At 34.4% G+C, this 27,180-nt stretch overlaps 1 protein-coding gene across 26 annotated transcripts in view; it reads right to left on the reverse strand.

The window, feature by feature from the left end:
• LOC106879981 (uncharacterized) overlaps positions 1-27,180 on the reverse strand; it is a 153,277-nt gene that overhangs the window by 113,270 nt on the left and 12,827 nt on the right. For all 26 annotated transcript variants that reach the window (XR_016241967.1, XR_016241965.1, XR_016241966.1 and 23 more), the window contains 3 exons: positions 21,923-21,980; positions 9,393-9,677; positions 3,675-3,986 (listed from right to left, as the gene is read on the reverse strand). Coding sequence is in view for 23 of the 26 variants with exons in the window: in XM_089352686.1 (XP_089208812.1) it covers positions 3,675-3,986; positions 9,393-9,677; positions 21,923-21,980 (655 nt within the window). In the remaining 3 variants the exon portion in view is untranslated. The remainder of the gene's footprint in view (positions 1-3,674; positions 3,987-9,392; positions 9,678-21,922; positions 21,981-27,180) is intronic.

Genomic DNA, 27,180 nt, shown 5'->3' on the forward strand with positions numbered 1-27,180 from the left:
TACACAATATTCACTGATTGATCTAACTTAGCAAACCATCACATTTATGGACCAACTGGAATGCTTTCTTCTTCAGATATGCAGATGACATCCTCAAGCTCACCTCTTCTCATAAAAAGGCTAATAGTGTGTCTTGTACAATAAATAGTATTGACAACTATTAAGATATTGAAACTGAACACTGCAGCTGGCCAGTTCCATATCAAACCACCCAACCTATGTCAACATGGAAAACAGATGTTAAACGATGATGATGGTGATGATGGTCGACATTGGAACTCAATATCTACAGGAAAGCTACAAATCAGCCTTAGCAATGAGGGCCAAGGCTATTAAATATAGAATAATACTACAGATGTATAACAGATATGGCAAAGCAGGAAATAGAACCACTAATATAAAGCAGTCTAGAAAACACTTGCCAAAGGTGTTGTGCAGTAAAGCTGAACTTGGAAACATATGCTTGAGAAACAAACGACTTAACCATATATTTTGTAGAAATTCTCAGTTGTTATTTGTGCTGCAGGCACCAACATAGCTAGAGTGTGTGACACCTGGGGGTGGCCTTTCCATTTGCCACCCCCAGACCCCACAAAAATCACATATTATGTACAGCAATAGTCTATAACAGGATGAAAAGTCCTGCCCCTATGCCCCCTCCCCCAGCCATGCTAGTGGCTATAGGTGTCTAAATCTTTCTTCCTATGTCATATGCATCGGTTAAAATTTCTCTAAATCTATTCCCAGTTATGGGATCTTTTTTATTTCCATATTTTCCTTCTCAAAGTCATCTTTCATTTCTGTGTCTACTTAGCTCTGACTGATGTTACTGGCCATTAATGTATGTTGTATAGTGCATTCTTCATTAGGAAAGGTCTACATTTTCACTAGCAAACCAATCCTCTTCTTCGTGAAGATGTAATATATCTAACTAATTGTGTTCACCAGATTGGTAAGTGATGAGATGGTTGGCTGGCTGCTTAAAGTATGTGTTTAATCAATTGCATCACAGGATTCTCGGAGCCTTACACCCTCCTCATTTCTTAAACAACATCCAAAACCTTCACTAATGTCATGGGAAACATCATCATGTTGGCCAACATATTAATTGAAGTTGCAAGCCACAATAATGAAAACACTGTCAATCATTGTTGAGTTAGTCTGTAGATGGAACTTATAAAAGTGGTTCTTTCTTTCTTATGTTAATCCTGTATGGTGCATGTGTGGAAATAAAAGTTGCTGTTGAGTTGTCTATAGCCAGTCTCATTTTTGTGATCCTATAATACACTCTCTTTACTTCAGTTACTTTATCTATTTATATCTCAGCTAACAGTATGCCTACCACATATCTCAGTCACTACCACTCACCCAGAAGAGCTTGTACTGTTGTTGCTTGCAAGTAGTTTGGTTGAGGGTACTTTCCATTTCAACTCTTGCATCCAGTATATCTTGTCTCTACTGCAGTATCTCTACAATCTCACCAGATCTACTTTTCACCATAATTATATTTATGGTCGTAGCTCTAGATTTTTAGAAACTTCATGAAAAAGGGGTTTCTTCAATAGTAGATTTGTTTGCTTGTTGGTTTATTACTATGAATGCACTTGGTAGAATTACACAGGTAAGATTTGCTATCATTCATTCTGTCTCAAATACTTGCTGCATATGCTACAATAGGTGCTATTTTCAACTATTATCAATAGACTCTTAGTATAATTAACATTACTGTTACTATGGATGTTTGCTATGACATTAATAACCATCGTTGTCTGGATCATAGTATAGAAGGAGAAAAGTAAGGGGCAATTGGATCTGGTACATGAAGTATAAGACAGGGAACTGAGGTGTTATATACTTATTGAAAGATGGAAGAAAAGTTTCCAGTATAGATGGTGGGGGGTGTTAAAGGTGTGAGGGTGTTAAAGATGGTGGAGGAGTCACAATATTGGATGGGAATATCAAGAACAAGACTCAATGTTTTATGTGAGCAAGGTAACGTTAAAGAGAACGATTTGACATGTGCTAGTCAAATTTAGCAGATTAGAAACACCAAAGTAGTACTGGGTGAATGAATGTCATAAAATTAAAGAAAGGAGGGGTACAGAAATCAGTGTTTATCTTAGCATGTTTCTCATTTATTGTATTAGTAGTTTAATAGTAATGAAAACAGCTGAAATGAGAAGCAGTAACATTCTTAGAAGCAATATGAGAAGAAAATATATAGTCGAGAGAGACTAAAGGAAATAATGAGAGAGGGGTGATATTGCTTTTACGCACATATATATAAGAGTTGGTTAGTAAGCAAAGAATAAACAATCCAGGTCAGTAAGACTAGTTCAGTTGGCAGTCCATATGGGCTTTTTGCATCTAAGCGATGAATGGAGAATCCCATGCTTGCAGTAGGTAGCATTTGAAATGGATGCAGGAATTTAATAATAACCTTGGTTCCAGAGAGTCTTTAAGGATCCTTGCTCACTCAGCAATGCAAATTTTGCAGCATCCACTCCTGTTAATATAGGATCCCAGCCACTCTATGATACTCCACTTGATATTGTATGGGGTCTCTTCATCTTTAAGGTGCTACACATGGCTTGTCAAGGACATGACAAATAATCTTTCTGGAATCCTGATAGAGGACCTGTGGTTGTACAGGTGCCACTTGAAGGCAGTTCATCTGACTCGATATTTCCAAGCATGAGTGTTAGTCGTGTTCACATCTCTGATGCATCTTCTGTTGGCTTTGGGGCTGGAGATGTTGTTGCCATTGCTTTTATTAGAACTGTTATCAGTGCTGTTATTACAATGTGTGATTCTGGCAATATTACTGTGACTGTTGTCATTGTAACAATCATTCCTGGTCATAATGCCAGTGTTGCTGCTGCCATCACCAATGGTGATGTGGCTGCCATCATTGGTAATATTGGGCAGGGAACTGATAGCTTTGCTGGTGCTACTGGTGTTTGCATGGCTGTCATCTCTGACTATAATGCTAGTTTTGGGGTCATTGGTGTCAGTGCTGATGTTCTGCTGCTGTCACCTCTGATGCTGCCACTGGTGTTGTTGGATGATCCGTTGCTGCTATTACTATGGTCACTAGGTCTGGGTACCACCACAGCCCCATAGATGACTCCTTCAGTTTTGCATTGGCCTTCCCACCACCACCACCACCACCACCAGGCAGTCATTGTACTCTCTGCACGAGCAACTAGCCTGTCTTGGATTCTATGGGTGAGAAGAGCATTTGCAAGGATGATGGTGATACACTTGCAGTTGATAATTCTGCAAAGAGGCCTGGAAGTGCTACTGTGGAAGGCTGCTGATTGTAGAGAATGCGTGGGAGAAGAAGACTCTGCCTAATGTGTGCCTAACAGGGGGATCAGTTATCAAAATCAGACTTTAAATGAAGATGATGTGTATGAGTAGTGTGCATTGTTGTGTTTGTTTCTCACCAGTTTACAACCAGTGTAGATTTGTTTACCACCCAGTTATATGGAAATTTGGCAAAAAGAGGATAGCACAATGTGCTTAGCTAAAACGATAAGTATCGGTGTCCATCTAATTGACTAAAACCGTTAAAGTAGTGCACTAGTATGGCCATTGCAGTACAATGACTGAAATAACTAAAAGAATAATAGAAAATCACACACTTAACTGTGCAAAATATAATTACTTACCAAATACTGTAATACTGAACATGCTTGTATGGATAGAAGAACTGCAAATAATACTCATGTTGTCTTCAGCTAAACTGACATTGGTTATACTCAATATGCAACTTTTATTTTGGCAACCAGCTTCTTGACGGCTTCCAAAATATTTAGAATAATTTTGGTTGACTGCTCCAGTGTATTTAGCAATAACTGTTCCATTTTCAGTGTACCAAATTGTCGAAGTACTTTCATCAGCTGAATTACATTTCAATGTAAATTTTTTATCCTTTATGGCAATTGGTGTTTCAGAACTTGGGTAAAGATTCCCAATGTCATCTAAAAGACAAATTATTACATAATGAATCAAGCTTTATCAAATGACAACAAGTCTGTTTGATCATATTCCACTTGCATTAAAAAACTAATAATATAAAATAGATACTACATATAAGGAAATGGTTTCTTCCTTCTGCAGAATACAAATCAAAATCAGCCAAATCACATTGGAAGATATTTTATGGAGGAATGGGCCAAGTAGAGTGATTGTGAGCAAGAATCATAGTTAAATAGCAAGATAAGTTTGTCAAGTGACAACACAATATCTCTTATAAAATGCTTTTAATAATAACTTGATACACAGAGGTTTGATAGTGTATTAATAAAAAAAAACATCCCTTTCAAGGATATAATACTCCTTTCCAGTAGAATAGCATTGAGTTGTTACATAATTGACAATCAATCTGGCAGATCATGCATGTGTGAGTGCAGGTATGATTATGTATGTCATCATCATCACTTAATGTCCGTTTTTCATACTAGCATGGCTTGGATGGTTTAACCAGAGCTGACAAGCAGGAGAGCTGCACCAAGTCCCAATCTGATCTGGTTTGGCATCTATGGCTGGATGCACACCAGAACCCTCTTTTTCATACACAATATACAAACATACATATATGAAATACATATATGTATATAGACATGCAAGCATATATTTATGTACATATATTGTGCTGTGCGTGAGAAAACCCGGCAAGCCAAGTGAGACCTAAATCCAAGGCCTCTGCCAGGGGAGTAGCCAGCCCACTCATGCGTACCTTTCCTACATTGGACACTAAACTCCGCTTGCAAAGACTTGTTTGAGGCAAGTGAAATCGAACTAAATTCGACGATTGGCACCCGTGCCAACGTCGTCTCCTTCATTGGACATGAAACTCAGCTTGCGAAGACTTATTGGGGCAAGCGAATTTCAAAATCGGGATAGCACCTGTGCCCAGCGTCGCCTTTGTGGCACTTGTGCCCAGCGTCGCCTTTGTGGCACTTGTGCCCAGCGTCGCCTTTGTGGCACTTGTGCCCAGTGTCGCCTTTGTGGCACTTGTGCCCGTGACATGTGTAAGGATTTTCGAGCGAGATCGTTGCCAGTGCCCCTGGACTGGCTCCTGTGCGGGTGACACATAAAATACACCATTTTGAGCATGGCCATTGCCAGTACCGCCTGACTGGCCTTCGTAGGATTTTCGAGCGCAATCGTTGCCAGTGCCCCTGGACTGGCTCTTGTGTGGGTGGCACATAAAATACACCATTTTGAGCGTGGCCGTTGCCAGTACCGCCTGACTGGCCTTCATGCGGGTGACACGTAATAGCACCCACTACACTCTCTGAGTGGTTGGCGTTAGGAAGGGCATCCAGCTGTAGAAACTCTGCCGAATCAGATTGTTGGCTGGTGTTGCTATCCGGTTTCACCAGTCCTCAGTCAAATCGTCCAACCCATGCTAGCATGGAAAGCAGACGTTAAACGATGATGATGATGATGATAATGTAAACTGACGTCAGTGCTCAAACATAAAAATGCATGTATTGTTATATAGTAATCTATGTATACCCATACACATGCATATATACACACACTTCCCAGTCTGACATACGTTCGTACATGCATGTATGACTTTCATATGATGGAGATGGGGATGGGAGATAAGAGAAGGGGAATAGTTTGAGACAGCCACACATGTGTCATATTGCTTAAATAAGTTCATGAAATCAAGGACTGATTTAGCAGAAAATTTTAAAATCTATTTCCACAAATCAGATTTTGATAATCTTCATTGCTGTCACTACTACCACAATGATGACAACAATGAATAATATTCATAGATGTAACATCTATCAGGACAAAGAAGAACTATCATAAATTGACCCAGAAGCACTCTTACACTCAATATCACCAGAAGCTGCCTGGTGACTGAAAGACTGCTATACTCCCACCACCAGCCCTTCCCTTTTCTGATTGCTGGTGTTTGTCCCTGGGGGCTTTATGGGATTGGCGGGAGACTAAACATTGATTAGCTTATGCATATACGTGTACCAAATAAGTTCATGAACTCGACAGCAATAAGAATACTTTAGTTTTAAAATATCCTTTTGAGAACAGCATGAAAATGTATATCAACAACCAAAGGGTTATAGAGGAATACTGGGTTATTAAAAACAATCAATTGCAACCTGAAAGTTTTTTTTAATTTATTTGTCAGCAAGCATAGAACTGCTGTCTCACCCATTGGTCCACTGATAGATGACAACAGCAATCTCCACCATGATGCTAAAGAAATGCCAGGAGTCCTGCAGAAGCAATATTGGTCTTTCTTCAGTGATCTCAGTAATATTGATGCAAGATATTTCAATGAACTCATCCTTCATGTTATTTCTGACATAACTTTTACTGCCTCAGGCATCATAAAACCAAGCATTATTCTGCAATAGCCCCTGATAAATTCTCTGCTAGTGTCCTGAAGGAATACTGTCACCAACTTGCATCCACTCTAACCAACCTCTGGAGAAAATCTTTTAACTCAGAGTATATATTGAAATGATTCTTATTCCAGCATGGCTTTTGTTGCAGCAGAGACTGCCTAACACAGCTTTTACATCACCTTGATGTCATTCTTAATGTATTTGGAAAGGGATTGAACACTGATGTTATATATCTTGACATCAGCAAAGCCTTTGACAGAGTCAATAACAATATTTTTTTTGCTAAAACTGTCCAATACTTGAATCTATGGTATACTGCTTCACTGGATCAAGTATTTCTTGGTGAACAGAACCCAACAAGTTGTGATTGATGGAATCCACTCAAGCCTAGCAAAAGTCACCAGTGGTATTTCTCAAGGGACCATTTCAGGCCCACTTCTCTTCGTAGTCTATATAAACAAAATCTCAATTTGTCATCAAGCACAGCAAAATGAAAATATTCACAGCTTCAAAAACTTATTAGTGGTGAAGAAGGTCAGACAAAACTCCAGTCTGAGGTGCATGTCGTAAATCATTGGGTGGACAGAAACAACATGCTGTTAAATGAGGGAAAATTTGAACCCATGCACTTTGGAAAAGAGAATATGTTCAATCAACCTTACTCTCTTCCTTCAAGAGTCTTACTCACAGCATCGAATAATTTCAGAGACTAAGGAGTAATTGTTGACAACAATCTCAGCTGGAACACTTACATCAATACTAAAGTCAATATAGCTTGCAGGATGAGCTCCTGCATTCTCAGAATTTCTGGTCCAGAGAGTTAGATGTCATCATTCCCCTTTCCTTAAGAGCATAGCCATACTTAGAAAATTACTTCCCCTTATGGTCTCCCTATACCAAACAAAACATTATAAAAATTGAAACACCCCAGAGAGTAATCACTAAAAAAAAATTAAAGGCATGACTGACTTTGATTATTGGAACCACTGAAAATCTCTGAAACTTTATTTTCTCCAACATTGCTGTGAGTGCTAAATTATTTGCACAATGTGGAGGATATAACACTAGCAATGCCTGAGTGACCTTAGCATCAAATTAAGAATTATTCTAAGTTGAGGCCCTGTGTGATGTGTAAAAAAACAGATGCTGTGCAAAGACCTTGAACTGCAATCCAGGCTCATAACACATAAACAAATTGCAACACACTTACTTTTCTTTAACTGGCCCTGTTCTATTTAAAACAAGTCAAAGAAGGAAAAAATCCTATCATTTTCTAACAATATTTGGACAGATTTCTTCAATGAATACCAGACAAGCCACCTATAACTGGATCCATCTCAGTCAACAATGACACCTTACTTCAATAAACCATGATACTACAAAGCTTGACTTTAAAATGACTTAATTTATTGATCTTCTAAGTGGCCAGAGCCAATTTAGCTAAAATGTAAGTACATATATATATGTATGATATATATATTTATATATATATCAGGGACGTGCTACCTAAGTAGGGGAGGTAAGCAGTGCCTACTTTGAATGAAATAGATCGGTGGCAACATTTTTCTCTCATGGCAAAATATGCACCTAATTCAATAAAATTATGAAGGATAGTCTGATTACTATGCATAAAATTCAAAATGCGTTCAATTTTTTTGTAGATTAGGTAGGCATAATTCGCCCCCGCTTTTCAATCTCAGTATTTAAGCTATGCATAGTACTGCTGTAGTACATGTACTGCATACATTTCTACAAAATGTTTTCTTTGTGCTATAAAGGCAAAAATAGATCTGCCTTCAACTTAGTCATATACTTGTGTTTTGCTTATTTTTTGTGTGTTTTACTACGTAAAGGGCGCCAACTGTCTACCCTAAGTAATTACTGATGGCACGTGCCTGAGATATATACATACATATATATATATGTATTTATGTATATGTATATATATATATACATATATATATATATATATATATATATATATATATATATATATATATATATATATATATATATATATATATATATATATATATATATATATATATATATATATATATATATGTAGGTATATGTATATATATACACACACACACTCACATGCACACACACATATAAGGTGAGCACAAATGTATGTATTGCCACTATATGTATATATAAATCAAAAAAATGCAACAAGAATGCAAAAGATGACAATAAAACATTCGGACAGATAGACAATAAAGAGGACAGGAAAAACACATCTTTTTATCATCTGTCTGTCCGGATGTTTTATTGTCATCTTTTACGTTCTTGTTCCACTTTTTGGATTTATATATATGTATGTATGCATATGTATATATATTTGATCACCAAAGTTTCAGGAGCTAGGTTCATGTTATAAGCCTACAAAATCTTAAGTTACATGGAGCCAAATCAAGCTCTTATTAAACACTAATAGATGTACTCCTAGTCAACTGCATTCAGTGCCTCTTTCTTTCATGTACCCACTCACTCATATATATAATGTGTGCATGTGTGTGTGTGCATGCATATGTGTGTGCACGTGTGTGTGTGTGTGTGTGTGTGTGTGTGTGTGCATATCCAAGAATAATATTTCTAATGACAATCAGAAATCCAACCAGTATACACACTAAAGATGAGGTTAATGCATTAAAAGAATGTCCATTTTAATAACAATAACATTTCTCAGGTTTTTAGAACAATTAATATTTTTGTGAATTTCATCAAACCAAGAACAATTTGTGGATCACATGCTAGCAACTAAATCTCTCTTCTGCAAATCAAACAAATAGTCTCAGCCATAATTTTGTCATTTCACTGATACTGGAATAATTTAAAAAAGGAATTTATAAACATTAAAATACTATTAGCAGTATTTGTTTGTTACAATAGATTTTGTGAAATGACTGATTCTCAAAATTAGTGTTTAGAGAAATATATTTTATTCATTATCAGGAAAATATAAAGAAATGATTGCTATTTGGTACTTACTATATATTGGTTTTATTTGAAATTTTATCATCTTTCCAGTGGTCTTACAAAATAATGCTACATCATTATTTGAAAAAAGAGTGATGTTCAAGATGTTGACTGTCCCAGAAATGACATTTGCTTCAAAAACTTCACTTTTAATTGGTGGCCAAGGATCTCTAATTTTTTGAAATTCAATTTGCCAGTATTCAAAGTTTTGCATTGCAAGAAAACATTCAAGTGTTGTTGGTTGATTTTTCTTCGCAAATTTTAAACCACCATCAATAACTTCAACTTCAAGAGAAACTGAAGGAAAGAAAATATAAAGCATACATACATATATATATATATATATATATATATATATATATATATATATATATATATTTGAAGAAAAGCAACAAAAATTCACTAGGTTATAGCAGTACGTACGTTTCGTACAAACTTCATTTATTCATGTAGTGAGAACACTACATAAAATGTGCAATGAAAATGTACTCCTCAGCTGCATAAAGGAATTACATTTTAGAAAGTCATTTTGTAGATGTGTGCAAAAACAAGAGTAGGAGAAGAAACTACCATCTTGACTGGGCTGCCATTCAATAGTCTAGTGAATCAAAACAAGAATTTAATTTCTATATAATCTAATTGGAGGGGTAAGATAGTAGTAATTTCAATTTAGAGGAAGGTAGATAAAGTAGTAATAGACAGCAGGTTAGGGGTAAATCAAGCAAGAGAAAATTTATGTATATCTTATTTTAACTATAAATGTTTGTCTTGTTCTAATTTAACTATTAATGTTCCCTATGGTTTTAAATTTAGTACTTTAGTGTTTCGTTGTATTATTCTAGATACACTGAGGAATAGATATAATTCTCCAATATCTTGACCTAAATTCCTTTACCTTAAATTTCCTCTAACCATTCCTTAGGGTATTGTCCTTCCATTTTCATTTTATTTATATATATATATTTTTTTTTTTTTTTTTTTTTCTCTGGTGACATAATTGGAACTTTCTAAAATCATATTTTCAGTCCTCAGTTTGCTACTAAACATGTTAAAACTCAGACATTAACAGCAGAAATAAACTAGAAACAATTACATCACACCATTTTTACTTCTCCTAAACGCAGAGTTTTCATGTCATAAGTTTAAAAACAATAGAACTTTAGGATTAATAATTATGACAACATTAACTCCAGAATTAACAAAAAAATAAAATGAAATTTTGAGAATTTAAAAGTTATTGCAGTTATAGTCATTACTGATATGGCTGATTATAGCAATTCATAGACTAATGACATCAAGAATATGTCAGTCAACTTATTTTTCCAGAAAAGACTTTGTATACCAGAGTTCTAATATATTATTTTCTACTCTAGGCACAAGGCCTAAAATTTTGTGGGGAGGAAGCCAGTCAATTAGATCGACCCCAGCACACAACTTGTACTTAATTTATTGACCCCAAAAGGATGAAAGACAGAGTTGACCTCGGTAGAATTTGAACTCAGAACATAAAAACAGACAAAATACCGCTAAGAATTTCACCCAGCATGCTAACATTTCTGCCAGCTCACTGCCTTACAGTTCTAATATATTATTCTTGTTTTTTTTTTTCTACATTTTGCTTTACTCTCACACTTTAGAAATTCTATGTTCAGCAGAATATAACATCATCATCATCATCATCATTTTAACATTTACTTTTGCACACTTGCATGGGTTAGAGTTTTCTATGGCTGAATGATCTTTATGCCACTAACCCCCACTTATTCCCAGGCAAGATAATAACCTCCCTTGGACATGTCTGTGCAGAGAAATTGAAATAAACAATGCATATAAAGGAGCATTTTCTTCTCAAAGATTACACAAATATTAAGAAATCCAGTTATGCTTCCACAGTCAACTGCTAACAAAGTCATTGTTTAAAACCAGGAAGACATGTGAAGACAAGAGTGAATATTAACTCACTTTCACAAATAAACACATACATATATACCTTTTTGTATGCACATTTGCGACAGACAATGCCTTTCTTTTGCTGGGCTCAAATCTCATTTGCGAAGCCATGGAAAACAAACTTTCACTAACTATTCTGCCTATATGTATGCGCACACCTTTCAATGCAATGTATGCCAGAAGGCCTGCAAATCTAATGGAGGTCTCAAAAGACATTTTAAGATTCACAAAGATCAGAACTTAACTGCAGCTGTAGGTGATCCAAATAGGATATGTAATCTATGTGGGTGTCTTTTCAAAGCATTGTTTGGTTTAAAAAGCCACATCAGATGCCATTATGATTCTAAGGTGTAGAAACAGGAGGTGGTCAAACTGCATAAGGAGTAGACAACCACCATATATATATATATATATATATATATATATATATTATAATAATAATAATAATAGTAATGATAATAATAATAATAGGGAATACAATTCCAAAACTTACAGGGAAAATTCAATTTAGCAATTCTAAATCAAATTTCACAATATATAATACATATATAATTTAGAGAAAAATCAACTATTAACAAATTCAATGATGAAAAATGTCATTCAAAACATCTAGAAAAACAAATATACTACAAAAACCTATTCCAAAAATCAATGAATTACATAATCAATAAATAGCAAATGATATTAAAGGACTACACGTGTTTCGCGGCTATATTTTAAAATAAATTTGATTCCATCTAAAAATATAGTGATTCTTCAGGTCTATAATAATCGTAAGAATAATAAAAATAAAAATAAGAATAATACTAAAATCAATGTACGTATCTAAACTTATAATAAAATATCAAATAAATATAGAATAACACTTTTTCACAATAAATAATCGAAAAGTATTTAACATTACTTAAATTGAAAACATAACTTATTTATCGAAGAATTTCTGTTAAACTAAAATTTCAAACGTAAAACTAAGAACTTAGTGTTTATAAGAAATATATCACGTGAAAATATGGCGTAAATATAAAAATTATAGAATAAATAGATAGAATATGCATTTAATCTGTTAAAATGACAAAATGTGAGAATAAAAAAAAATTAACTGCAGTATATTATTTACTGGAAAATTATATATAAAGTCTAAATAATTTAAGTCTAAAATATGTAACATACATAAGTTAAGCTAAATTTCTATAATTTCATCTATTTTTCTTTCTTTATTTATTTATTTAAAAAAACTTCATAGTTTAATCTTATTCTAAATATGTAATATGCCCAATATAATCTCGCGCTAATATACACATTTAACTACTACAAATTATATCTACAACAATTAGTATCATAGAAACACAAATTAGCTAAACTTATTATATAAATAATTTAACTTATGTCTACATTTAATTTTACGGTCATCTAGGGAATTAAGTAATTTTTTATTATTAGTTAATAATATCTCCTTAAATTCATTAGTACATAATAAATAAAAATTACTATCTATTCTATCTCCCAATTTAAATTGTACTTAATGTCTTTAGATTTTAGTTCCCATATATATTTACTAAGGCCAGTAGAATTAATTAAACTTCTATTCTTAAAAGAATGCATGTGTTGAGACACCCGTAATTTAATTTTATTAGAAGTCGACCCTATGTAAATAGTATTTAAATTATACCTATTCCTATTATTATCATTAATCAAAGTCACTACACATTTATATACTACATCCTCCAAATTACATTTATTATTAAATTTACATTTAGTTTTATCTCTACATGTGCAATTAATTATATTCTGGTCTATATTATTATTATTATTATTATTATTGGAATAATTATTAGATTCATTTTTGTAAAACTTATTCAGCTTAAATTTATTAAAAGAAGAAAATATTACCAACATTATTAGTAGTAGAATAACCAACTCCAAAATTATTACCAGAAAAAATGTTATTATATTTTCTATTATCTCTAATGAATACTTCAGTTATATTTAAAATCTCTTTAATAATGTTTGTTTTAACTTGAACTCCATAAGGAATAATTAACCAAATTTTGTTCTTATTATTTATATTATTATATTTATTTTTTATATTATTAAATTCATTATTATCATTAGATGAATTAAATTTAATCTTATTTTTTAGTCTATTATTATTATATCTATGTTTTGTTGTATTATCATAATACTTATTATTAGTACCATAATTACTTAAATAAAACTAATCATAATTCTTAATGTTAGGTTTATTATTATAAAAAATATAGGAATCATTTATATTATAATCTTTTATATTATAATTATATTTAGAATTATTAAAGAAATTAATATTGTATCCCGCCTCCCGCAGGGCTTCATTATAATAAGGTGGGATTTTTTTTTTTTTTTTTGAAAAATTTCAAGATTAGAAGAAAGCAACGATATTCTTTTACCTATATTATCTGTCAACGATTTCTCAATTGAGGGTGGATGATTACTGTTAGCATTAATATATCTAAGGTTTTTATTAAGTAATTAACATTATAGTTCTCATTATATATAGTAATACTTAATCCATTTCTTTTAAAAGACTATATAGTTTCTTCTTATGTTTCTTCTTCTTCTAGTGTTCTATTAGTGCAATAGTTAGTTATTAATAAAAGGTCATCCTAATATAAACCACCTTCTACCTTTAAATTTTCTAATTGAAGTTCCGATAATAAATAAATACCTACTAAATCAGTTACCTGTGCAGAATCTGGTGCCCCATAGCTTTATAAAAATAGTCCCTAGTATCCTTCCTAGCCCACAATTTATTATTATATTTAATCAACGATTTTCTAGCCGTTTTAACTACATTAACTTCATCATAAGTCATTCCTACCTTATTCATTGCATAAATTAGGGCTTTATTTTAAATTATTTAGACTTTATAATTTTCCAGTAAATAATATACAACAGTTAATTTTTTCTTATTCTCACAGCTAAAATACATTTTGTCATTTTAACAGATTAAATGCATATTCTATCTATTTATTCTATAATTTTTATATTTACGCCATATTTTCATGTGATATACTTCTTATAAACACTAAGTTCTTAGTTTTACGTTTGAAATTTTCGTTTAACAGAAATTCTTTGATAAGATAAGTTATGTTTTCATTTTAAGTAATGTTGTTAAATACTTTTCGATTATTTATTGTGAAAAAGTGTTATTCTATATTTATTTGATATTTTATTATAAGTTTAGATACGTACATTGATTTTAGTATTATTCTTATTTTTATTTTTATTATTCTTATGATTATTATAGACCTGAAGAATGACTATATTTTTAGATGGAATCAAATTTATTTTAAAATATAGCCACGAAACGCGTGTAGTCCTTTAATATTATTTGCTATTTATTGATTATGTAATTTATTGATTTTTGGAATAGGTTTTTGTAGTATATTTGTTTTTCTAGATGTTTTGAATGACATTTTCATCGTTGAATTTGTTAATAGTTGGTTTTTCTCTAAATTATATATATATATATATATATATATGTGTGTGTGTGTGTGTGTAGTCAATCCAAACAAGAACAAGCAAGAAAAAACAACACCCCGAAGACGTGGAACAAGTACTGTATTGATGGAAGCTCAGGAAAGGAAAGAAAAGAAAGAGAATTTCACGTTTCGAGTAGAACTCTTCATCAGAAATATAGAAAAAGTCCAAAGAAGGGAAGACGGAGAATGAAAATCGCCAACGATACGCACATGGTCACATATTGAAATGACCGGAAGGGAATGGGTGAAGAAAAAGTTCTTACTAAGACAGGAGAGTGCAAGAATAGGAGGTATGCATGGGTATGTGCATGTGCACGTGTGTGTGTGTGTGCGTGTGTGTGTGTGTGTGTGTGTGTGTGTGTGTGTGTGTGTGTGTGTGTGTGCGGTTTTGGCTGCTAATGTATGTGATGGGTGGACTTAGTATCGCTTAAGTTCTTAGGAAGAATTTATAGTAAGAATTTTGGTAGGAGTGACTGTCTGAGGTGTGTCACCCTTCACATGTGTGTAGGAGAATGGTCAGTAGGAGGTGTTTAGCTGGTAGTTTGAAGTATGTGTGTGTGCATGTATGTATATGTTGTGTGTGTATGTGTTTTGTGTGCGTGTATGTGCATGTGTGTGTCCATGTATGTATAATTGCGTGCATGTATGTATGAGTGTGTGTTGTGTGTGTATGGGAAGTATGTGTGGATTCATTTGCATGTGCGTGTATTTGTATGTGTGTGCACGTGAGTGTATGTGCGTGTGTACATGTGTGTGTGTATGTATGTGCATGTATTTTGTGTGTGTGCATGTGTGTGTGCATGTGTGTGTGCATGTGTGTGTGAACAAGGGATTATGTGGGGTGGTATATGTTCGTTTTTTCGCGTGTGCGCGTGCATGTGTATGTGCATGTAGTTGTGTGTTTGTGTGTGTATGCGGGTGTGTATACATGCATGCGTGGGGTTGTTAGTGTTAGGTATGTGTGCATGCGTGTGTGAATATGTGGAGATGGACAAGAAACAATAAATCATATTATCTCTGGCTGCCCAGTCCTGGCTAAGAAGGAATATATTCACAGACACAACAGAGTTGGGACCTATATACACTGGAAGCTATGCCAACACTATGGATAACAACAGAAAAAAGATGGCATAAACACACGCCAGAAAAGGTCACAGAAAACGAGAAAGCAACCATACTCTGGGATATGCCAATACACACAGATAGAAAAATTAAGGCCAATAGACCAGATATAGTTGTCAAAGATCAAGAAGAAAAAAAATGCTTTCTAATTGATGTATCAATACCAGCAGATGACAACGTTTCCCTAAAAGAAATGGAAAAACTTTCAAAATACAAAGACCTGGAAATAGAGGTAACTCGAATGTGGAATCTAAAAACAGAAACAATTCCTATCATAGTAGGTGCCTTAGGTATAATTAAAAATATTCAGACAAATACATAACAAAAACACCAGGACTTACAAATATATATAACATACAGAAAATTGCACTACTGGGCACTGCACACATCCTACGCAAAACACTTTCAATACAGTAACCATAAGAGCATCACAGCAAACCACAGCACATACTCAAGGCACACAGAGCTGCGCTCGGTAGTGAAGTGAAAGCACGTTATAAAAATAAAGCTACTGAACAATAATAATAATAATAATAATAATAATAATAATAATAATAATAATAATAATAATAACAACATCGAAAAATACCTTAGGAATGAGAACCCAGGTTCAAAATTTTTCCAAGACACCTGAAGAAGGCTGGAGGGTATATCAGCCAAAACGTTGTGTTAACAACATACAAGATGAGGACAAATATCCGTCGAATGTAAATAATGTACATAATTCCTCATCTCTTAAATATAGCATTGTAAACTTCTGGAAAGTTTTACAGAATTTTACAGTTCCAGTGATGGATTGGATTTGTAGTATTTCAATTAACTTTCTCCTTTCTGGTTTTGAGAAGCCTAATTTCTCAAGATTGGTATTTAGGCAGTGTGTTACATATCCCAGTGGCCCAATAGTTACAGGTATTAACCTGAACTTGTAATCTGGATAGAGTAACTGCATATTTCTCAATAGTTCAGCATAGGTCTTCTCTTCTTCACTGATCTGCAGCTTTATTCTAACATCTACTGGGCAGCTAATTTCCACAACTGTGCAGTTTCTCTTCTCTATCCCAAATCATTATATCAGGTCCGTCTGTCTGCCTGCCTGCCTGCCTGCCTGCCTGCATGCATGCATGCATGCATGCATGTATGTATGTATGTATGTATGTATGTATGTATGTATGTATGTACATACCTATGTATGTACGTACACCTATATATAGTCCACAGATGAGATTCCAAGATTCTCAGTATAGAAAACACTTACTAATGTTCAAAAGATTCAGACTTAGACTCCGACATTTTTACAGGGGGTGGAATCTGTAAGAGGGATCAAATAGAGTAGATATAGAGGCAATTATGTGGATAAACAAATTAGATACATTAAATATATTAAATATAATAGATGTAATAGTTTGGGTATGAAATACAAAATATGTATATATGTATACATGCAAAACAAGAGAGAGCATAAGGTGGAAACTTTCAGATGATGAATTTTTAAGTATAAATATATAGATATATTAATATGTCCAACTTACACAGAGCACAAACGACAGAGAAAATTAAAGGAGAGGAAGAAAGGTGTTATAAGCCCAACAGATGTTTCTAGGGGTTCAGAGATCCATAATAATGTTGGTAAATGTGGTTTATCACAATACATGGCCATTGTGGATACAATCAATAAGGTGAACCTCCATCATCAGGGTAGAGAAGATCTTACAAATCAGATCTTAATGCAAAAAAGTTAAAAGATGGTATGATTAAATATGGAGAGCTAGCTGTACGAGAGGGGGAATAGGAAGGTCGGTGTGGTTATGGGGTATTAAGATGAAATGATGAGAGGAGAAAGGATAGTTCAGGAAGAGTGAAGGGTTACTAATGAGGGTACCAAGGGACGTGGTAGATAAGGTTGGGAGATGAATAGGAGGGGTAGGAGAGATAGGATTTGAATGGTAGTGAGTCATGTTGGAACTGTGTCTTGGTGTCAAAGTTTACAAATACAAATGTCTGTGTTGTATGAGGGAGCCTCACATTTACAAATATGCTTTGCATGTATACACATTTTGTATTTCATACCCAAACTATTATATTTGATATATTTAATGTATCTGATTTGTTTATCCACATAATTGCCTTTCTCTCTCTCTCTCTCTCTCTCTCTCTCTATATATATATATATATATATATATATATATATATATATATATATATATATATATATATATATATATATATATATATATATATACCTTACTATAATAGGTGTTATGGCTATCTGTCTGTCTGTTCCCTCTTCACGATCAAACGGTTGGACCAGTGGTCACAATGTTTTTCAGGATTATGAAGGAAGTAATCAGGAAGGTTTTTAGCAAAAAAAAAAAAAATGTGAAAAAGTATGATTATTTAGTGGATATTGAGTTTTGTATTAATAAATCACCTTTGATTTTTTTGTTAAAATTCCGGCGACGAGGATTAACTCTGCCCCCTCCCGCCCGTATAGTTCTTGAATTTAGAGGGTTTAAATTTGCAATACTATCCCTTTATTTCCCATCGTTGATGGGCAGATTTGCTATCTTACTATAATGGGCATTATGTCTGTCTGTCTGTCTGTCTGTCTGTCTCTTTGTCTGTTCCCTCTTTACGGTCAGATGGCTGGACCAAAGGTTATGATATTTTTCGGGATTACAAAGATGGTCATCAGGAAGGTGTTTAGCATTAAAAAAAATCAGAAAGTATGATTATTTCGTGGATATCGATTTTTGAACTGATAAACCACCTTCGCATTTTTATTAAAAATTCAATGACCACAAGTAACTTGGGATTCTCATCATATAGTTCATGATCCCATTGTAGATACAAAGAGCGTCATGAGGATGGTTAATAGCGAAAATAAAATGGGAAAAGTGTGTGTCAGTATATAGTGTATGTGATTATTTAGTGGTTATTGAAGTGTGTCAGTCTTGAGCAGGATTTGAAACAGCTAATCCAAGCAGCTCTTGTTTACATCTCAGTTTTGTCAATCAAAATAACCCATGGTACCAGAACATCCAGACATTATTTGCATAGAGCAATGAGAGGTATGTCTTAGTTTGATCTTTTGCAACCCTAAAGATTCCACTGGCACATTCACAGCAAACAAGGCACAGAACCAAATTTTAAATTGTGTAGGTGTATTTTTACCCACTCCAATGTTTACACAGAGTCAGTTATGCGTCACTATGAGTAAAACAACGAACTCCAGTAATTTGAAAATTAGTGTCGCCCAAACAGAAAATATCATCTACAAAGAAGTTTCGTAATCATATTGATATTATCGAAAGGAATATGATTCATAATTTAAATAAGGAAATTTCTGAACTTTGAATGCATAAACAAGTGTAAAATAGTGTAAACAACTAAAATACAAGTATATCTAAATAACATTTTTTCTTAATACCTTTTATGTAGTGGCTTTCATTAGGAGTGGTCCCACATGACCATTCATGATACAGAGGCTGGGAACCTATTTCAGTTTGGGAGTGAATTGTCATCACATATCACTTAATCACAAACACATGTCACATAGCTGCAATAGAATGCTATATCACCAACAATAATGTGATTTCTCTAAGACATCACCCAGTAATTTATCAAGTTCATTTACACATTTCTCAATGCATACTGCTGTTATGACTTCCCTCCCTCATTTTATGCTTCCATCATAAATATATATATATATTTACAAATATACACACACAATGTTCATATGTGCTTCTTTATTGTTTCCATCTACCAAATCCAGTCATAAGGCTTTGCTTGTCCTATGGATCTAATAGAAGACACTTGCCTATGGTTTCATGCAATGAGACTAAACACAGAACCATGCAGTTGAGAAGCAAGCTCCTTATCACACAGCTATCCTTGCACCTAGCCATGCGTGCACACACATACACAAACACGCACACACACACGCACGCACACACACACACACACACACACACACACACACACACACACACAAACACACACACACATATATATATATATATATATATATATATATATATATATATATATATATCCCAAAAAAAACTAGGAACAAACACAAAAAAACAGCAACGCGAGGACGTGGTACATGTAAAGTATTAGCAGGTGCTCAGGGAAGGAAAGAACGATGGGTTAATGTTTCGAGCAAAGCTCTTCTTCAGAAACAGAGGAAAGTCCAATGGAAAAGGAAGATGGAGGAAAAAAAATCGCCAACGATTCACATGTGGTTACGGGCCTCTTTCAGTTTCGTCTGTCAAATCCACTCACATGGCTTTGGTCAGTTTTGGGCTATAGTAGAAGATATTTATCAAAGGTGCCATGCAGTGCAGTGAGACTGAATCTAAAACTACATGGTTGGAACACAAACTTATTAGCCATGTCTGCACTTTACTTTTAAATCACATAGCCATGTCCGTGCCAACATACAGTAGCTATGATAATAGATGTAGCAGTTAGGTTCAAACCAACCTGCTAGACATAGCAACCAAATTCACCTCAAATCACAGCTCATCATCTTAAAAACGAAAAATGAACCTGGGAAAACAATATGAGATATCTTCATATGCAGCATTTAGAATTTAAGCCAGTTATATCTTGATCAAAATTTTCTACTTGTTTTATGTTAAAACTTATCATATCTGGCATGTCACACCTACTATAGTGTGAAATAAAAGTTATTTTTTCCCATACAAAGAATGAACTTTTAATCAATTATATATTTTCCATTTTGTTCCATGAACTTTTGCCATTTTTCTGGCAACTTCATAATTCCATGTTCATAGAACTTCTGGTCCTTATCAGCCAAAAACTGAAGCAAGTGCGATTTCAGGTCATCACCATTATTGAAAATTAGCAAAGACGTGTGCTGTCTAGCATTGTCATGATGGAATACGATTCCTTTATGATTTGCCAATTCTGGTCATTTTTCTGATTGTTTCCTTCAGTTTCAGTTGTTGTTGATAGTAAACATCTGAATTGATTATTTGGTTTCTTGGAAGCAGCTCAAAATACACATCATCTTTGTAATCCCACCAAATTGACAACATGACCTTTTTTGATGCATTTCAGCTTCCAGTGTGATTTGTGCTGGTTCATTACACTTGGACCATGATCGTTTTTGATTGATGTTATTGTAGACAATCCACTTTTCATCACCAGTGATGATTCATTTCAAAAACAGATTACATTTGAGTTGCATATCACAAGCATTGATTCGTTGTTTTAAGTGAATCTCGTTCTGTTTTATGCGGAACCCAAATATCAAGCTTCTTAATGAGTCCAAAACATTTTAAGTGATTTTTTAATTGTTGTGCATCATACATTTAACCTTCCTGCAATCTCTTACACAGTTATATGACAATCAGATTCAGTCATCATCAACTTCAGTAGGTCAACCAAAACGTTGGTCATCTTTGAGGGAAAAGTCTCCAGAACAGAATTTTTAAACCATTTCTGACATGCATGTTCTGTTAAGCAATCAACACTATAAACTTCACATAACTCTTTGTGAGCCTCAGCAGCTTTCTTGCCTTTACAGAAATAAAAAGGCAAAATATGGTGAAAATATTCGTTTTTGCATTTCATGCTAAAAGTGACACCGAATTAATAGCTATAAACAAAATTATGTGCAATTTGCTTCTAAAGTAAGCTAAAAGTAACAGCTAACAAGTGTCAAAAGGAAAAAAATCGTTAACATTGACAAAAGTCATTCAAAAAATTGTAACTCTATCTATCTGTGAAAAACAAAATTACCTTCTCGCCAACCCAATATTACATTTGACAGATTAATTTGAATGCTAACAGGTTAAATGTAATTCTACTTGATCAGTAATGGCCTTAAGATTAAACAGCAATTATGATTAAATTCTACTGTCTACTAATGGATAGTTTGAAAAAAATAGAGTTTATTATCAGAAACACTTTGTTACTTACCACAGACACATTGTATAATTATCAAGAATTTCAAGTATAACAGACTGACTTCCATTACCTACAAAGAAAATGATAAATACTGATAGAAACATTTTTTACAAATAAGGAGCATAAAGTCTATGATGCAAAATATTACAGTGTAAAAAATAACACTAGTCAACAGCCAATTTTCATCAGGGATATTATATGGTGTTTTATATGTAGTTTTGTCTGCAGATTTCAGAAATGTAATCGGTTTCCTTCTATCAGGCACAGTTTTTCTGATTAGATAAGAGAGGTATATAACTCCCATTAGCAGTATCGCTACACGTAAACGTCTTATACAGGTAAATTCTGACTTCTGTTTCATAACTATTTGTATTCATTTTGTAATTTTATGTTTTCATAATCTTTTCTTTTCATAAATTTTACTTTCTGTTTAAGATGCCAAGTCATCATTATCATCAAATTCTACTCAGGATGTCAAGGTATTGCAAGAACAGACCTGATATATTTTGTCATGTCTGTGTTTGTTCCGAGAGCATGTTCCAGCTGAATGGCGCTTATTCATTGATTCATCTAAGGGAAGCCTCAAAGCAGTACTACTACACAATGGCAATAAGAAACCATCCATTCCCATAGGACATTCAGTGCACATGAAGGAGTGTTATGAAAACATGCAAGTACTCCTCAATGACATAAAGTATACAAACTACAGCTGGAAAATATGTGGAGACCTGAAGGTGATTGGAATGATGATGGGAATGCAATCTGGGTTCACGAAATATTGTTGCTTTTTATGCCTATGGGACAGTCATGCAACTAACAAGCACTGTGCAATCAGAGTGGCCTTTGCGAAAATCTTATGAGCCAGGAGTTTCTAGCGTCCGGAGTAAGCCACTTTTAAACCCAGAAAATGTTCTTCTTCCCCCTCTTCACATAAAACAATTCGTGAAGACACTTGCCCAGAAAAGCTCAAAAGGTTTTGAATATGTGAAAGCCAAATTTCCAAAAATCACCGAGGCAAAACTGAAGGAGGACGTATTCATAGGTCCGCAGATAAAAGAACTCTTGAAGGACAACCAATTCCTCACAACACTAGATGAGATTGAGCTTAAAGCCTGGGAATCCTTCAAATGGCTCTGTGAAAATTTCCTAAGCAACAAGAGATCTCTAGAGTTTAGAAATGGAGTGAAATGTCTTCTAGATTCCTACGCTGTAATAGGGTGTCGGATGTCACTAAAAGCCCATTTCCTTGATTCACATATGAACTTTTTTGCAGAGAACCTTTTGAGCAGTGTCTGATGAGCAAGGGGAACGCTTTCATCAAGATATTGCATCGATGTGACGATATCAAGGATTTTGGGATGCGAGAATGTTAGCTGACTACTGTTGGATGTTATACAGGGAGGAACCTGAGACAAAACACCATAGGAAGTCCAAATACCAAAGATTTTAAAGTTGTTATGCATTCGAGTGTATTCTAACTTATTTGTACACAATAATTTTAATTTTGTACAATAAAAACCCATGAAATTATTGTATCTTGTATTTGTTATACTTTACGTATCCTATAAGTTAAAACAGCAGGTATCATTAACATGAAAATGTGACCCGATAGAGGAAATCGGACTTCAGATTCGTAATCAGCATCAAAAATTAACCCAGAAAAGTCAATCAGCAACTCTGATGATTAAAAAAGTTTCATTTTGTTGACCAGTGTAATTAAACATTTAACATAGGAACTTGTCTTTGCAAAAAAAGTAACCCATGAACCACAAGTATCATCATGGTGGGATTATGAAGAGCAAATATATAAGATAGAGCAGTTTAGAGGAGAGGTAATAAAATACTAGACACAGGAAAATCATCATCATCATCATCATCATCATCATTATTTATCATCCAGTTTCCATGCTGGTATGGGTTGGACAGTCTGGCAGAAACTGACAAAGCCAGGGTCCACACTAGGTTCCATAGTCTATTTTGGCTTATTTCCTATTGCTGGATGCCCTTCTTGATGCCAACCACTCTACAGAGTGTACTGAGTGTTTTTTTTTTTATATGGCAATATCACCAGTGCTTTTTATGTGACACCAGCACCCATACCAATGCTTTTTTATGTGGCACCTTGGTTTTAGGATCTTTATTTTGTTGTAGTGGGTGGGTTTTCTTGAGTACAGGAATGTGCCACATAACTTAATACCCCGTCATCTTCATAAGGTTCAGCATTTTGTGATCATCCTTCAATATTACATCCCAAGTCTTCCTGGGTCTCCCCCTCCCACATCTGGCCTCTACTCTAAGTGATCAGCACTTCTTTATGCAATTGTCTTCATCCATCTGCATCATATTACCAAACCAGTGCACTCCCTTCTCTTGCATGCAACATATAATTCCTCATACGCCCACCTCTCTCAATACCTCAATGATCTGTCACACATGCATACTGACACTGCACATCCAGCAGAACATACCCACTATGTTCCTCTCCAGCATTCACATGTCTTCTGCATTCAGGGGCCATATCTCACTACCTTGTAGCATTGCTGTCCGGAAAGTTCGTGCTGATTTATAGTAGCTTACCTTTCGACTTATTTGCCATGAAACCACCTCAATTCTGGGAAGAGAGTATTTTCAAGTTAAAGGAAAGATGGAGACACATCGTGCAACAAAATGATTCATATTTAGTTGATTTAAAATGTAATGGCAAGTATTTAGTGATCATTTTCTTTCCTTTAAAAATCGGTACGAACTTTCCGGACAACCCAATACACACACACACACACACACACAATACATACATATATATACTTGGAAATGGATGCTATCTTAATAATTTTGATGCGACTCTACCCTTTACTGTTCTCTTTCTCCCCCTTTCGTTTTCTCTCTCTTCCTTTCTCCAATTCTCTTTCTCCTATTCTCCCCTTTCGTTTTTTTCTTTCTCATCCTTTCTCTAATTCTCTTACTCTCTTTCACTGTTTTCTGTCTGTCTCTGTCTCTCTTGTTGTCCCTCTTCCTCCTTTACTCTTTCGTTGCTCACATGTGACCATCATCCATCTTTCTTTTCCTTTTAGTCTGTCGCACAGACCAGACGCCTTCTTGTCTATCTCTTCTCTTATCTTTTCTCTTGTCAAAGAATGTTCCTCCAGTGTTTGCCACCTTACCTCGTCTGGCCTAGCGGCCCTCACTGTTTGTTTTCGTTTTGTTTGTCCTGTTTTTGTCCCCACTGTCCTGCTTTTGTTACCAGCTTTGACCCTCCGCAAATCCCAAATTTTATTTTGGTTCGCAAGAGCAACTGTTTCTCGAAGGCACATATTGTCGTGAATTGCTCGAAATGTGGAGTAGATAAACAGCCGACAACTGATGAAGGGTCGTTCTTTATGTTACTTGTCTTGTTTTCCATTTGTTTCTCTCGCTATTTGCATACAAAAATTTGTCTTCGTATTTCATGTTGTTTTCGTATTTCGTATTCCATGTTGTTTACGTTTTGTGACGTCCTGTACCGATATATGCAAATATACATACACTACGTGGTGTACCAGGTAATTCGCGGGGGTAAAAATGTTCTATTGAAACGCCTTATTACTCTGATTTGGAGAAAGAAAGTACTCTGACTCGTCGTGGCATTATAAAGGTGAACTTTATGAAGGCTAAATTATTAAAGGTAATATATAAATGTAGTATATATGTATATAAATACATGAATGAAGTGTTTTATGTTTAAGAATAAAACAGAGAAAGTGCAGTAATAACGTTCATACCCACTGATGGTCGCTCTCAGTAACTGCCTTTAGTTTACGGAGTTCTTGTTTTTATAACTATCGAAAAGCAGCCAGAAAGACAGACATATTGTTGAGAACATATAATTTCGTTGGAGGCCTGTTATCTCCATCCCAGCCCCTGGTGGCCTAGAAGAGGTGAATAGGGTCAAGTGGCAAAGGCATTATTCTGCTTAGCGAAAGCATCTGGGATATGTATAACTGCTGCCATTCACAGGAAAACTATTGTTTTACCGTGAGAAAAGCGCTGTTGAAGTGTTAAGTGAATTTTGGCAATCGAGGATCGAATCCACGCTCTGCCTGCATGAAGCCACTACAAAGACGTTGTGGAATAAAAAAAATTAATCTACTATCATGGAAAAAGTGTAACTGTAAAAATGCAGAATTATCAGAGTAATGGGCATTCAAAAAGTATGTATGTATAGAAATGTATGAATGAAGTCTTTAAGGCTTAAGATTCAAATCAAGGAAGTGCAATAATAATGTTCAGCAGTTCAAAACTGAGTAGTGAAATGCAGAATTAGGCTGATCGTGAGAATCAAATATTGACGCTTCGCTAAAAACTACAGGTGGTGTGGGTTATTTCCCCTGAGTTGTTTAAATAAAATATTAGTAATATGTAGTAGATAGAAGCAACCATTGGAGGGATCCTATTATCAATTTTTTCCAACAATCTAAGTATGTCACGTGGTTTCTAGACATAAATTCTACTCACGCATCAAATAAAGTATAACAGTGACATTGTATGCAAAAATTAGAAATTGGACACACAAAAAATCAATATTCAAATAATCGAACATAAACAATGAAACCTGTAAAATATTTCTAAATTCGATGGCTCAATTAGTTTCATAAAAATGTTGTATGAACTGTAAATAAGTAATAAATATTATGATTTGTAAAATAAGTGTTACAGGGGGTCCCAACTGAATGTGGTGTGGAAGTTTGGTTTCATTTTTAAAGTATTTTAAGCATTCAAAGTATGAGTTCATTGTATTGGGACACACTTATTAAATACGCTCTGGAATTAAAAATTTCTGCACTTTCATCGAAAACTTTTAACTGGAAATATGCAGAATTATCGGAGTTATGGACATTGAAAGTGTACATGCATCAAGAAAGTGCAATAATAAGGTTTAGCAGTTGAAAACTGTGAGTAGAGAAATACAGAATTAGGTCCGCTGACCGTGAGAATCAAATATTGATCGCTTCGCCAAAAACTAGCAACTGTAACTGCAGTTGGTATGGGTTATTTCCCTTGAGTGTTTAAAAAATATTGTGCATGTGCTATGGGTTATTTCCCTTGGGTGTTTAAAAAATTAGTTATATGAGGTAGATAAAAAGATCCCTTCCAGGAGCCGTATTATCGATTTTTCAATAATCTAAATATGTCACAAAGTTTCCAGAGATGAGTTCTACTCACGTGTCAAGTTTCATCAAAATCAATAAAATGATATAGGAGGAGTTAGCTAACAATGCAACAAACAAACACAT

The sequence above is a fragment of the Octopus bimaculoides genome, chromosome 5, assembly GCF_046866305.1.
Source record: "Octopus bimaculoides isolate indiv1 chromosome 5, ASM4686630v1, whole genome shotgun sequence".
Taxonomy (NCBI): Eukaryota; Metazoa; Mollusca; class Cephalopoda; order Octopoda; family Octopodidae; genus Octopus; species Octopus bimaculoides.